The sequence below is a fragment of the Zea mays genome, chromosome 5, assembly GCF_902167145.1.
Source record: "Zea mays cultivar B73 chromosome 5, Zm-B73-REFERENCE-NAM-5.0, whole genome shotgun sequence".
Taxonomy (NCBI): domain Eukaryota; kingdom Viridiplantae; phylum Streptophyta; class Magnoliopsida; order Poales; family Poaceae; genus Zea; species Zea mays.
The window spans coordinates 183,624,719-183,639,774 of NC_050100.1; the positions used below are offsets into that span (position 1 = coordinate 183,624,719).

General features: G+C 46.0%; 1 protein-coding gene across 1 annotated transcript; it reads right to left on the bottom strand.

Moving 5' to 3' along the window:
• Positions 1 to 13,221: 13,221 nt before the first annotated feature.
• LOC109939923 (uncharacterized) lies at positions 13,222 to 14,263 on the bottom strand. Its single transcript, XM_020538384.1, has 4 exons — positions 14,243 to 14,263; positions 14,035 to 14,167; positions 13,763 to 13,950; positions 13,222 to 13,683 (listed from the first exon to the last, which is right to left on the bottom strand). Exons 2-4 carry the CDS (start codon positions 14,150 to 14,152, stop codon positions 13,222 to 13,224), a joined length of 768 nt encoding a protein of 255 aa, XP_020393973.1. The 5' UTR covers positions 14,153 to 14,167; positions 14,243 to 14,263.
• Positions 14,264 to 15,056: the final 793 nt, after the last annotated feature.

A 15,056-nucleotide genomic window follows, 5' to 3' on the forward strand; every position in this document is an offset into this window, starting at 1 on the left:
TTTGCGGGACTCTTTCGATGAAGCTTTCCCGTGGCTTGTAGCGGGCTTGTCGCCGGTATCCATCTCCTTCTTGGCGTGTTCTCCCGACATCACTTCGAGCGGTTAGGCTCTAATGAAGTACCGGACTCCGATACCAATTGAAAGTCGCCTAGAGGGGGGGGGGTGAATAGGGCAAAACTGAAATTTACAAGGTTAATCACAACTACAAGCCGGGTTAGCGTTAGAAATACAATCAAGTCCGCAAGAGAGGGCGCAAAACAAATCGCAAGTGAATAAGAAGTGTGACACGTGGATTTGTTTTACCGAGGTTCGGTTCTTACAAACCTACTCCCCGTTGAGGTGGTCACAAAGACCGGGTCTCTTTCAACACTTTCCCTCTCTCAAACGATCCCTCAGACCGAGTGAGCTTTCTCTTCTCAAATCAACCGGGAACAAAACTTCCCCGCAAGGACCACCACACAATTGGTGTCTCTTGCCTCGGTTACAAGTGAGTATTGATCTCAAGAAAAGAATGAGAAAGAAGAAAGCAATCCAAGCGCAAGAGCTCAAAAGAACACAACAAATCTCTCTCACTAGTCACTAAAGCTTTGGGTGGAAATGGGAGAGGATTTGATCACTTGAGTGTGCCTTGTATTGAATGCCTAGCTCTTGTAAGTGGTTGGAAGTGTGAAAACTTGGATGATTTGAATGTGGGGTGGTTGGGGGTATTTATAGCCCCAACCACCAAACTAGCCGTTTGGTGGGGCTGTCTGTCGCATGGTGCACCGGTCAGTCCGGTGCACACCGGACAGTGTCCGGTGCGCCAGCCACGTCACCAGGCCGTTGGGTTCCGACCGTTGGAGCTCTGACTTCTGGGCCCGCCTGGATGTCCGGTGGCACACCGGACATGCACTGTAGAGTGTCCGGTGCGCCACTTCGCGCGTGCCTGACTTCTGCGTGCTCTGGCGCGCATTTAATGCTGTAGCAGGTGACCGTTGGCGCGAAGTAGCCGTTGCTTCGCTGTCTCACCGAACAGTCCGGTGCACACCAGACATGTCCGGTGAATTATAGCGGAGCGAATTCCCGAAGGTGGCGAGTTCCTGAGACGCTCTTCGTTGGAGCACCGGACACTGTCCGGTGTACACCGGACAGTCCGGTGAATTATAGCGGAGCGCCTCCGGATTTTCCCGAAGGTGAAGAGTTTGGCTTGAAGTCCCCTGGTGCACCGGACACTGTCCGGTGGCACACCGGACAGTCCGGTGCGCCAGACCAGGGCACACTTCGGTTATCCCTTTGCTCTTTTGTTGAACCCAATTCTTGGTCTTTTTATTGGCTAAGTGTGAACCTTTAGCACCTGTATAACTTATATACTAGAGCAAACTAGTTAGTCCAATTATTTGTGTTGGGCAATTCAACCACCAAAATCAATTAGGAAATAGGTGTAAGCCTAATTCCCTTTCAGCGTCGATCCTTCGCAATGGGAGATCTCGTCCTCCACCGAATTCTAACGGGGGAGGGACAGCATAAATTGTCACCTCTATGGGAAGGACCATTCATAGTAGCAGAAGTCACTCGGCCGGGATCATATCGTCTCACTCAGATGGACGACACGAAAATTGGGAACTCATGGAACATAGAACACCTCAGGAAGTTTTACCCCTAGCTACATCCTAGAAGCTCTCGGAACGACGATGTATTCTGTAAATCGAGAAAAATATCATCAATAAAAAGGTTTCAAGGGCACTCAGATTGTTCACTGTCAATTGACACGCTTACTTAACTCGGGGTGACCACTATGCCCTACTAACAGAGCAATCGGCTTAAGTCGGCAATGACTTAAGGTGGTGCGACATGCTCACACTTATTTAACTCGGGGTGACCACTATGCCCTACTAACGGAGCAATCGGCTTAAGTCGGCAATGACTTAAGGCGGTGCGACATGCTCACACTTACTTAACTCGGGGTGACCACTATGCCCTACTGAAAGGGAAATAGGCTTACACCTTTTCCTAATTGATTTTGGTGGTTGAATTGCCCAACACAAATAATTAGACTAACTAGTTTGCTCTAGATTATATGTTCTACAGGTGCCAAAGGTTCATCTACAACTATACTAAATCGACTGTCCGGAATACCGTAGATTATTCCGGACAGGAGAAGCTTTTTGGAAAATCAGGCCAAGCGCGGACCGTCCGGGCCTTTGCGGCGGACCGTCCGCGACACCTAAATGACCCTCGGACAGAACCAATGCAAAAACACTTGTCTCTACTGCGGACCGTCCGATGGAAGAACAAGCACCATCCGAGACCACGTGCGTACCGTCCGGGCTCAGGCACGGACCGTCCGGTAGGTGAGGAACCGAAAAACGCGAAGGTGACGGGTTTGGCAAAATGAATTATAGCGTCCTCGCGGACCGTCCGGGGTGCACGACCGGACCGTCCGCGACTGGCTTTATCTGACATCTGACGACGCATTAAATGCAATATAGCCGTTGATATAGCCGTTACTGCTGACCGTTGCGTTTTCAGCCGTTGATCTGCAGGGGCGGACCGTCTGGTCCAGGGGCGCGGACCGTCCGCGGTCAGCAGAAAGGTGCAACGGCTAGGAAGTGGTTGGTGGCTATAAATACAACCCCAACCACCTCCATTCATGATACCTAAGCATTCCAAACTTCAACATTCAATACAAGAGCTAGCAATCCATTCCAAGACACAATCAAAGCCTCCAATCTCTCCAAGTTCCACAATTGAGACAAGTGATCATTAGTGATTAGTGACTTGAGAAAGAGAGTGATCTGTGTGTTATTTGTCGCTCTTGTCGCTTGGCTTTTGCAATCGTGCTTTCTTCCTTCCCATTCTTATTCTCAAAGCACTTGTAATCAAAGCAAGAGACACTAAGTTTGTAGTGGTCCTTGTGGGGTCTAAGTGACCCGTTTGATTAAGGAGAAAGCTCACTCGGTCTGAGTGACCGTTTGAGAGAGGGAAAGGGTTGAAAGAGACCCGGTCTTTGTGACCACCTCAACGGGGAGTAGGTTTGCAAGAACCGAACCTCGGTAAAACAAATCATCGTGTCTTGCTCTTTATTTGCTCGCGATTTGTTTTGCGCCCTATCTCTGGGACTAGTTTATATTTCTAACGCTAACCCGGCTTGTAGTTGTGCTTAAGTTTATAAATTTCAGATTCACCCTATTCACCCCCCTCTAGGTGACTTTCAATTGGTATCAGAGCCCGGTGCTTCATTAGAGCTTAACCGCTCGAAGTGATGTCGGGAGCATCCGCTAAGAGGGAATTCGGGACCAGTGAGAAGCCCGCTACAAGCCATGGGAAAGCTCCATCCGGGGAGTCCGCCAACAAGGTGAAGGGATCCCCTTCACACAACAAGTCGCGTCGGAGCGGTGACAAGAAAAAGATGAGGAAGGTGGTCTACTACGAGACCGATTCTTCGTCACCATCCACCTCCGGCTCCGACACACCGTCCGTAACTTCTAAGCGCCATGAGCGCAAGAAGTTTAGTAAGATTCCCCTACTCTACCCTCGCATTTCCAAACGTACTCCATTACTTTCCGTCCCATTAGGCAAACCACCCATGTTTGATGGTGAAGATTATAATATGTGGAGTGATAAAATGAGGCATCATCTAACCTCACTCCACACTAGCATTTGGGATGTTGTTGAGATTGGAGTACAGGTACCATCACCGGGGGATAAATACTATGATTTGGACGAGGTCGCCCAAATCCGACACTTCAACTCTCAAGCACCACTATACTCCTCACCTCTCTAAGTCGAGAGGAGTATAACAAGGTGCAAGGATTGAAAAGTGCCAAAGAGATTTGGGACGTACTCAAGACCGCGCACGAAGGAGACGAGGTGACCAAGATCACCAAGCGGGAGACGATCAAGGGGGAGCTCGGTCGCTTCCGCCTTCGCCAAGGAGAGGAGCCACAAGAGATGTACAACCGGCTCAAGACCTTGGTGAACCAAGTGCGCAACCTCGGGAGCACAAAATGGGATGACCACGAAATGGTTAAGGTTATTCTTAGATCACTTGTTTTTCTTAACCCTACACAAGTTAAATTAATTCGTGGTAATCCTAGATATACACTAATGTCTCCCGAGGAAGTAATAGGAAACTTTGTGAGCTTTGAGTTGATGATCAAAGGCTCACAGAAAATCATCGAGCTAGATGGCCCCTCCACGCCCGAAGCACAACCGGTCGCATTCAAGGCGACGAAGGAGAAGAAAGAGGAGTCTACATCAAGTAGACAACCCATCGACGCCTCTAAGCTCGACAATGAGGAGATGGCGCTCATCATCAAAAGTTTCCGCCAAATCCTCAAGCAAAGGAGGGGGAAGGATTACATGCCCCGCTCTAAGAAAGTATGCTACAAATGTGGTAAGCCCGGTCATTTCATTGCTAAATGTCCATTATCTAGTGATAGTGACAGGGGCGACGACAAGAAGGGAAAGAGGAGAGAAAAGAAGAGATACTACAAGAAGAAGGGCGGCGATGCCCATGTGTGTCGCGAGTGGGACTCCGACGAGAGCTCCTCCGACTCCTCCTCCGACGAGGACGCCGCCAACATCGCCGTCACCAGGGGACTCCTCTTCCCCAACGTTGGCCACAAGTGCCTCATGGCCAAGGACGGCAAAAGGAAGAAGGTAAAATCAAAATACTCCACTAAATATGCAACCTCTAGTGATGAGGATAATTGTAGTGATGAGGAGGATAACTTGCACACCCTTTTTGCCAACCTAAACATGCAACAAAAAGAAAATTAAATGAATTAATTAGTGCTATTCATGAGAAGGATGAACTCTTGGACACCCAAGATGACTTCCTAATTAAGGAAAATAAGAAGCATGTTAAGGTCAAAAATGCTTACGCTCTAGAAGTAGAAAAATATGAAAAACTATCTAGTGAGCTAAGCACTTTCCATGATACTATTGTCAACCTTAGAAATGAGAATGCTAAATTAATTGCCAAGGTTGATTCAAATGTATGTGATGATTCAATTTCCAATCTTAGAGATGATAATGCTAATTTGCTTGCTAAGATTGAAAAATTAAATGATTCTCTTGCTAGCCTTAAGATTGAAAATGAAAAATTAATTGCTAAGGCTAAAGAATTAGATGTTTGCAATACTTCCATTTCCGATCTTAGAGATAACAATGATATTTTACGTGCTAAGATTGTTGAACTTAATTCTTGGAAACCCTCTACATCTGTCATTGAGCATGTCACTATTTGCACTAGATGTAGAGATATTAACATTGATGATATTCATGATCATATGGCTTTAATTAAACAACAAAATGATCATATAGCAAAATTAGATGCTAAAATTGCCGAGCATGACTTTGAAAATGAAAAATTTAAATTTGCTAGAAGCATGCTCTATCGTGGGAGACGCCCTGGCATCAAGGATGGCATTGGCTTCCAAAAGGGGGACAATGTCAAACTTAATGCCCCTCCTAAGAGATTGTCTAACTTTGTAAAGGGCAAGGCTCCCACGCCACAGGATAATGAGGGTTACATTTTGTACCCTGCCGGTTATCCCGAGAGCAAAATTAGGAGAATTCATTCTAGGAAGTCTCACTCTGGCCCTAATCATGCTTTTATGTATAAGGGTGAGACATCTAGTTCTAGGCAATCAACCCGTGCAAAATTGCCTAAGAAGAAAACTCCTACTGCATCAAATGATCATAACATTTCATTTAAAACTTTTGATGCATCTTATGTGCTAACCAACAAATCAGGCAAGGTAGTTGCCAAGTATGTTGGGACAAACACAAGGGCACCAAGACTTGTGTTTGGGTACCCAAAGTTCTTGTATCTAATGCCAAAGGACCCAAAACCGTTTGGGTACCTAAAATCAAGAACTAAACTTGTTTTGTAGGTTTATGCATCCGGGGGCTCAAGTTGGATCATCGACAGCGGGTGCACAAACCATATGACAGGAGAGAAGAAAATGTTCTCCTCTTATGAGAAAAACCAAGATCCCCAAAGAGCGATTACATTCGGGGATGGAAACCAAGGTTTGGTCAAAGGATTGGGTAAAATTGCTATATCTCCTGACCATTCCATTTCCAATGTTTTTCTTGTAGATTCGTTAGATTACAACTTGCTTTCAGTTTCGCAATTATGTAAAATGGGTTACAACTGTCTTTTTACGGATACAGGTGTCACTATCTTTAGAAGAAGTGATGATTCAATAGCATTTAAGGGAGTGTTAGAGGGTCAGCTATACTTAGTAGATTTTGATAGAGCTGAACTCGAAACTTGCTTAATTGCTAAGACTAACATGGGCTGGCTCTGGCATCGCCGACTAGCACATGTTGGAATGAAGAATCTTCACAAGCTTCTAAAGGGAGAACACATTTTGGGACTAACAAATGTTCATTTTGAGAAAGACAGGGTTTGTAGCGCATGTCAGGCAGGGAAGCAAGTTGGTGTTCATCATCCACACAAAAACATCATGACAACTGACATGCCACTCGAGCTCCTACACATGGACCTATTCGACCTGATAGCTTACATAAGCATCGGCGGGAGTAAGTACTGTCTAGTTATTGTGGATGATTATTCTCGCTTCACTTGGGTGTTCTTTTTGCAGGAAAATCTCATACCCAAGAGACCTTAAAGGGATTCTTGAGACGGGCTCAAAATGAGTTTGGCTTAAGGATCAAAAAGATAAGAAGCGACAACGGGACGGAGTTCAAGAATTCTCAAATTGAAGGCTTCCTTGAGGAGGAGGGCATCAAGCATGAGTTCTCTTCTCCCTACACCCCACAACAAAATGGTGTAGTGGAGAGGAAGAATCGAACTCTATTGGACATGGCAAGGACAATGCTTGATGAATACAAGACTTCGGATCGGTTTTGGGCAGAGGCGGTCAACACCGCTTGCTACGCCATCAACCGGTTGTATCTACACCGAATCCTCAAGAAGACATCATACGAACTCCTAACCGGTAAAAAGCCCAATGTTTCATATTTTATAGTCTTTGGTAGCAAATGCTTTATTCTTGTTAAAAGAGGTAGAAAATCCAAATTTGCTCCTAAGGTTGTAGAAGGCTTTTTACTAGGATATGATTCAAACACAAGGGCATATAGAGTCTTTAACAAGTCCTCTAGAATAGTTGAAGTTTCTTGTGACATTGTGTTTGATGAGACTAACGACTCTCAAGTAGAGAAAGTTGATCTTGATGAGATAGGTGATGAAGAGGCTCCGTGCGTCGCACTAAGGAACATGTCCATTGGGGATGTGTGTCCTAAGGAATCCGAAGAGCCACGACATGCACAAGATCAATCATCTTCCTCCACGCAAGCATCTCCACCAACTCAAGATGAGGATAAGGCTCAAAATGATGAAGGAGAAGATTGAAAGGGAAATGTGCTCTTGGGCCATTTCTAAGTATTTTGGTGATTTAGTGTTCAACACAAGTGCCTAAGTGTTAAATGGTGGACAAAGTACAAATCAAGTATAAAGGTATGTTTCTCAGACTTAGTACTCCCTCCAGTGCAGTAAAGGTAGTCGTTTAGGACATGATTGTGCATACCAAGAAGTGATTAATTATCATAGAGTTTTCCCTGTTTGCCCCTATTAAATAGGGATATGGGTGCATTAACGTCACTAAAACAATCAGGCTTGATTGGTTACTGCAGCAGCTCCAAGGCATTCTAGACTGGAGGTCTCAAGTTCGATTCCTCTTAAATGCATCTTTTTTTGTGCAATTACTAGGGGCAACAACGTCCAAATCCCAGACCCACACGCGCTATGACTTCTTTTTGTGCACGCTCGGTCACGCGCAGGATGACTTCTTTTACTGCACCGGAGGGAGTACATTGTTTTGGAGACTAATGTATTGTGTCTAAGTGCTGGAAACAGGAAAAATCAAGTCGAAAGTAAAGATGGCTTAGTTCAGCCAAAGTCTGCTCTGTCTGGGTGCACCGGACTGTCCGGTGGTGCACCGAACAGTGTCCGTTGCGCCAGGCTGGCTCAGGCAAACTTGCTGCTCTCGGGAAAGTGATTAACGGCGTACGACTATAATTCACCGGACTGTCCGGTGTGCACCAGACTGTCCGATGTGCACCAGACTGTCCGGTGAGCCAACGGTCGGCCGGGCCAACGGTCGGCCGCGCGATCGGTGCGAGACACGTGGCCAAGCCAACGGTCGGAAGGGGGCACCAGACTGTCCGGTGTGCACCGGACAGTGTCCGGTGCGGCAACGGCTCCAAAGCGCCAACGGTTGGCTTCGCCAAAGAAGGAAAGAAATCCGCACCGGACAGTGTCCGGTGGTGCACCGGACTGTTCGGTGCGCCAGGCGACAGAAGGCAAGAATTGCCTTCCTGGAATGCTCTCAACGGCTCCTAGCTGCCTTGGGGCTATAAAAGGGACCCCTAGGCGCATGGAGGATGACACCAAGCAACCTTTGAGCATTGTTGATCATTCATACTTCACTCTTGCGCACTAGTTCGACATTCTTAGTGATTTGAGCTCTGTTCTAGTGAGAACCTTGAGATATTGTCTTGAGCTCAAGTCTTGATCGTGTGTGTGCGTATTTGCTGTGGTTTTGAGTGTATTGCTTTCCTCCCTTACTCTTGTGCTTCATATTGATTCTTTTTGTAAGGGCGAGAGACTCCAAGTTGTGGAGATTCCTCGCAAACGGGAAAAGAGCAAAGTGAAAAGAACACCGTGGTATTCAAGTTGATCATTGGATCACTTGAGAGGAGTTGAGTGCAACTCTCGTCCGTTGGGACGCCACAACGTGGAGTAGGCAACTTTTGTACTTGGCCGAACCACGGGATAAAACCCTCGTGTCTCTTGTGCTTGTCCTTATTGTGTCTATTATGTCTCACAAGAGCTCTCTTCTCTACTCACTTGATTTCATTATACTAACTCTTAATCAAGTTTGTGGTGTTAAGTTTTAAGTTTTACAGGATCACCTATTCACCCCCCCTCTAGGTGCTCTCAAAGATCAAGAAGTTGAGCCACCTCAAGAGGAGAGCAATGATCAAGGGGGAGATGCCCATGATCAAGATGAGGAAGATGAACAAGTTCCATGACCGCCACACCCAAGAGTCCACCAAGCAATCCAACGAGATCACCCCGTTGACACGATCCTCGGCGACATTCATAAGGGGGTAACTACTCGATCTCGTGTTGCTCATTTTTGTGAACATTACTCTTTTGTTTCCTCTATTGAGCCACACAGGGTAGAGGAAGCACTTCAAGATTCGGATTGGGTGGTGGCAATGCAAGAGGAGCTCAACAATTTCACAAGGAATGAGGTATGTCATTTAGTTCCACGTCCTAATCAAAATGTTGTAGGAACCAAGTGGGTCTTCCGCAACAAGCAAGATGAGCATGGTGTGGTGACAAGGAATAAAGCCCGACTTGTGGCCAAAGGATATTCACAAGTCGAAGGTTTGGATTTCGGTGAAACCTATGCACCCGTAGCTAGGCTTGAGTCAATTCGCATTTTACTTGCCTACACTACTTACCATGGCTTTAAGCTTTATCAAATGGACGTGAAAAGTGCCTTCCTCAACGGACCAATCAAGGAAGAGGTCTATGTTGAGCAACCTCCCGGCTTTGAAGATATTATATTTGGGTCCTAATCACGTATGAATGCCCCAAGAGATTTTCTTATCACTAATGGCTTCAAAGTCGGAAAGGCCGATCCTACTTTATTTACTAAAACTCTTGACAATGATTTGTTTGTATGCCAAATTTATGTTAATGATATTATATTTGGGTCTACTAACGAATCTACATGTGAGGAATTTAGTAGGATCATGACACAGAAATTCGAGATGTCGATGATGGGGGAGTTGAAGTACTTCTTAGGATTTCAAGTGAAGCAACTCCACGAAGGCACCTTCATTAGCCAAATGAAGTATACTCAAGACATTCTAAATAAGTTTGGGATGAAGGATGCCAAGCCCATCAAGACACCCATGGGAACCAATGGGCATCTCGACCTCGACACGGGAGGTAAATCCGTCGATCAAAAGGTATACCGGTCGATGATAGGCTCTTTACTCTATTTATGTGCATCTCGACCGGACATAATGCTTTCTGTATGCATGTGTGCAAGATCCCAAGCCGACCCTAAGGAAGCTCACCTTACGGCCGTAAAACGAATCTTGAGATATTTAGTTTATACTCCTAAGTTTGGGCTTTGGTACCCTCGGGGATCCACATTTGACTTAATTGGTTATTCGGATGCCGATTGGGCAGGGTGTAAAATTAATAGAAAGAGCACATCGGGGACTTGCCAGTTCTTGGGAAGATCCCTGGTGTCTTGGGCTTCAAAGAAGCAAAATTCCGTAGCTCTTTCTACCACTGAAGCCGAGTATATTGCCACAGGCCATTGTTGCGTGCAATTACTTTGGATGAGGCAAACCCTTAGGGACTACGGTTACAAATTAACCAAAGTTCCTCTTCTATGTGATAATGAGAGTGCAATCCGCATGGCGGATAATCCCGTTGAGCATAGCCACACTAAACACATAGCCATTTGGTATCATTTCTTAAGGGATCACCAACAAAAGGGAGTTATCGAGATTGCATATATTAACACTAAGGAACAATTAGCCGATATCTTTACCAAGCCATTAGATGAACAAACTTTTAACAAACTTAGGCATGAGCTAAATATTCTTGATTCTAGGAATTTATTTTAATGTTTTGCACACATAGCTCATGAATATACCTTTGATCATGTCTCTTTTATATACTATGACTAATGTGTTTTCAAGTGAATTTCAAACCAAGTTATAGATTGAAAGGGATTTGAAGTCTTCGGCGAAGACAAAGGCTTCCACTCCACTTCATAACTCATCGTTCGCCGTCGCTCTGAGCAACTCTCCAACTTTGGTATAATCTTCACTCATATATTGTTTGCCAAAGGAGGAGAAAGTAGTTAAAGGGCTTATATTTCACTCAAAGTATCCGTTTTTGGCGATTCATGCCAAAGGGGGAGAAAGTATTAGCCCAAAGCAAAAGGACCGCACCACCACCTAATTTTAAAAATATTCTCAAATTGATATCTTATTGTATTCAAAAGGGGGAGAAAGTAGTATTTTCAAATTGGTATCTTAAAACCCTCTTGAACACTAAGAGGAGGATTTTATTAAGGGGAGTTTTGTTTAGGTCAAAGGAAAAGCATTTGAAACAGGGGGAGAAAAAAATTTCAAATCTTGAAAATGCTTCTCAAAATCTTATTCATTTACCTTTGATTATTTGCAAGAGGACTTTGAAAAGAATTTACAAAAGAATTTGCAAAAACAAAACATGTGGTGCAAGCATGGTCCAAAATGTTAAAAATAAAGAAACATTCCATGCATATCTTATGAGAATTTATTGGTTCAATTCTTAGTAACCTTTGCACTTACATTATGCAAACTAGCTCAATTATGCACTTCTATATTTGCTTTGGTTTGTGTTGACTTCAATCACCAAAAAGGGGGAGATTGAAAGTGAAATAGGCTTACACCTTTTCCTAATTGATTTTGGTGGTTGAATTGCCCAACACAAATAATTGGACTAACTAGTTTGCTCTAGATTATATGTTCTACAGGTGCCAAAGGTTCATCTACAACTATACTAAATCGATTGTCCGGAATACCGTAGATTATTCCGGACAGGAGAAGCTTTTTGGAAAATCAGGCCAAGCGCGGACCGTCCGGGCCTTTGCGGTGGACCGTCCACGACACCTAAATGACCCTCGGACAAAACCAATGCAAAAACACATGTCTCTACTGCAGACCGTCCGATGGAAGAACAAGCACCGTCCGAGACCATGCGCGGACCGTCCGGGCTCAGGCGCGGACCGTCCGGTAGGTGAGGAACCGAAAAACCCGAAGGTGACGGGTTCGACAAAATGAATTATAGCGTCCTCGCGGACCGTCCGGGGTGCACGACCGGACCGTCCGCGACTGGCTTTATCTGACATCTGACGACGCATTAAATGCAATATAGCCGTTGATATAGCCGTTACTGCTGACCATTACGTTTTCAGCCGTTGATCTGCAGGGGCGGACCGTCCGGTCCAGGGGCGCGGACCGTCCGCGGTCGGCAGAAAGGTGCAATGGCTAGGAAGTGGTTGGTGGCTATAAATACAACCCCAACCACCTCCATTCATGATACCCAAGCATTCCAAACTTCAACATTCAATACAAGAGCTAGCAATCCATTCCAAGACACAATCAAAGCCTCCAATCTCTCCAAGTTCCACAATTGAGACAAGTGATCATTAGTGATTAGTGACTTGAGAAAGAGAGTGATCCATGTGTTATTTGTCGCTCTTGTCGCTTGGCTTTTGCAATCATGCTTTCTTCCTTCCCATTCTTATTCTCAAGGCACTTGTAATCAAAGCAAGAGACACTAAGTTTGTAGTGGTCCTTGTGGGGTCTAAGTGACCCGTTTGATTAAGGAGAAAGCTCACTCGGTCTGAGTGACCGTTTGAGAGAGGGAAAGGGTTGAAAGAGACCCGGTCTTTGTGACCACCTCAACGGGGAGTAGGTTTGCAAGAACCGAACCTCGGTAAAACAAATCATCGTGTCTTGCTCTTTATTTGCTCACGATTTGTTTTGCGCCCTCTCTCTCGGACTAGTTTATATTTCTAACGCTAACCCGGCTTGTAGTTGTGCTTAAGTTTATAAATTTCAGATTCGCCCTATTCACCCCCTCTAGGCGACTTTCACCTACTAACGGAGCAATCAGCTTAAGTCGATAATGACTTAAAGCGGTGCGACATGCTCACACTTACTTAACTCGGGGTGACCACTATGCCCTACTAATGGAGCAATTGGCTTAAGTCGGCAATGAATTAAGGCGGTGCGACATGCTCACGCTTACTATACTCGGGGTGACCACTATGCCCTACTAACAGAGCAATCAGCTTAAGTCGGCAATGACTTAAGGCGGTGCGACATGCTCACACTTAATACACTCGGGGTGACCACTATGCCCTACTAGCGGAGCAGTCGGTTTAAGTTGGCGCTGATTTAAATTGGCACGACATGCTTGGCACGTTTGCAATCACCCATCTTAGGGCAACTTCTATGCCCCATGATGAAATTTCAAAACCATCACACTGCATTTACTTCTACAAATGTAGACACTGTTGAATTCTAAACAATGGGAAAACAATAGTAGCATTCAGTACTAAAAAGTGTCCTCTAACAAAACATCCGAGCACATTACCACGTGTTCAAAGCATGCAATGTTTTCTATTTGGCAGTGTTCTTCTCAGGAGCAACCGACGAAGAGGGGTGACTTGAGGAATCAGGAGCGGCGTTCACATCTGCCATTATGTCGTCAGGAACAACCACACCAGGTCTCCTCATCAGGATCCGCCCCGCGCGAATAGCTTTATCCATAGCTTTATCGCGCTGGGCCCTCAGAGTAGCAGAAGTCTCTTCAGCAACCTTGACAGCCAACCGAGCGGTTTCTAGCTCCTGGGCGACAGATTTCTTGGAAGCACGCAGATCCTTGATGACAGCATCTTTGGTCGACACCAACTGCTTGAGGCGAATCACATCGTCCAAGGGTTCTTGCAGCTTATAACGATGATTATCTAACTCCTCCCTGGTGAAGCGATGACTCCTCTCCAAGATGGTCAACGAATTGCTGGCGTCGCGGTATAGCTTGTCAAGGTTGTCACGAGAAGTAGCGAGGGCACGCTTTTCTTCCTATAGACAAGAATCAGTTTCTCCAAACGTCAAGGAAGCAATAAGAACACAGCAAACAAAGCCAAGATTCGCAGGTCACCTTTTCAGAGTTGAGCTGAGCATGGAGAGTAGAGTTCAGCGTGTTAACATCATTCAGAGAAGCAGAAACCCGGGCCAGTTCAGTCTGACCTTGAGAATATTTTTCTTCAAGATCAGAGCACCATCGGGCCAGTTCAGTCTGACCTTGAGAATATTTTTCTTCAAGATCAGAGTACTGCCGAGCCATATCTGTCAAGAAACAGTCAAGCAAATGTGTTAAAATAAAAGGCAGATTAATCAGGTAGCCAAAAAAGGAAGCAAAAGAGCACTGACCGACATTTGCCACCTCCAAATCAGATACACACCGCTGAAGCAGCACTGAATTCCAACGCGCCAGAGACAAAGCTCCTTCTGGGACAGAGGCACCCTGCAACTTCAGCCGACTAGACATCTCATCAACCAACGCCTGGCATTAAAAACAGACAAGCATGAGAACAATTATCTGCCTGGGGTAAAGTCAGACTAGAAGAGATCAAAATACCTGGAGGTTGGAGAAGAATGAGGGAACCCCCAAGTCGTGAAGAGGTCAACTGATGGCTCGGCGAAGGGTCACCAACCGGAACAACTCGCAACGAATCAGCAAGAACCAATTCAGTGTCATCAGCAGAAGCCAGAACCCTCTCATCGGGTGCGCTGACCTCTAAAGCGACTCCTTGGCCGAAGGCTTGCGCTACCGCCATGCAACTAGAGTGTGGAGGAGAAGACCCTACGTGAACATCCATGGAAGTGTGGGAGGGAGAACCCACTCGGGGGCTGGGTCACAGCTCACGCTACCCATCCGAGCCGGATCATCTCCGACAACACCCTCGGGGGCTGGGTAAGCATTAGCGCCATCCATGGGGGCCAAGTTCTCTGCAACAGCCACCTCTAAGGCTGAAGGACCCTCAGTCACTTCCGTGGGGGTAGTGCAATCTAGACCAGCCTCTTGACCCTCAAGACCGCGCTCTAAGGTCGATGAGGCGCGGGACGCTACCCGGGATGACCCCAACCCGGCATCGGGCACATCAACACAAACAACCATCGCGCCACCATCTGCCGGCTCTGACAACAGATCTTCTGGAACCATGTCTTCAAGAGTTTGATCAAAGTTCGCCAGAGATAATTCTTGCAGACCAATCAGGGCAGACAAAGTAGGAGAAGGAACACCACTACTTTCCCCACTAGCTATGTAACGCCGGCTGTTCTTCCGAAACAGAGGGATTTCATCCTCTTCTTCATCATCTTCATCAACAACACGGACAATACACCCATTGGGGTTAGCAGCAGTCAGGTCACACCCATTGGGGTCAGCCTCA

Excerpts from the sequence above, each read along its gene's own strand:
- LOC109939923 (XM_020538384.1), bottom strand. The coding sequence starts at position 14,152 with ATGTCTAGTCGGCTGAAGTTGCAGGGTGCCTCTGTCCCAGAAGGAGCT. Across the intron at positions 13,951-14,034 it reads TTTGGAGGTGGCAAATGTCG|ATATGGCTCGGCAGTACTCT; the intron begins GTCAGTGCTCTT and ends GTTTCTTGACAG. Across the intron at positions 13,684-13,762 it reads CTCAGCTCAACTCTGAAAAG|GAAGAAAAGCGTGCCCTCGC; the intron begins GTGACCTGCGAA and ends TCTTGTCTATAG.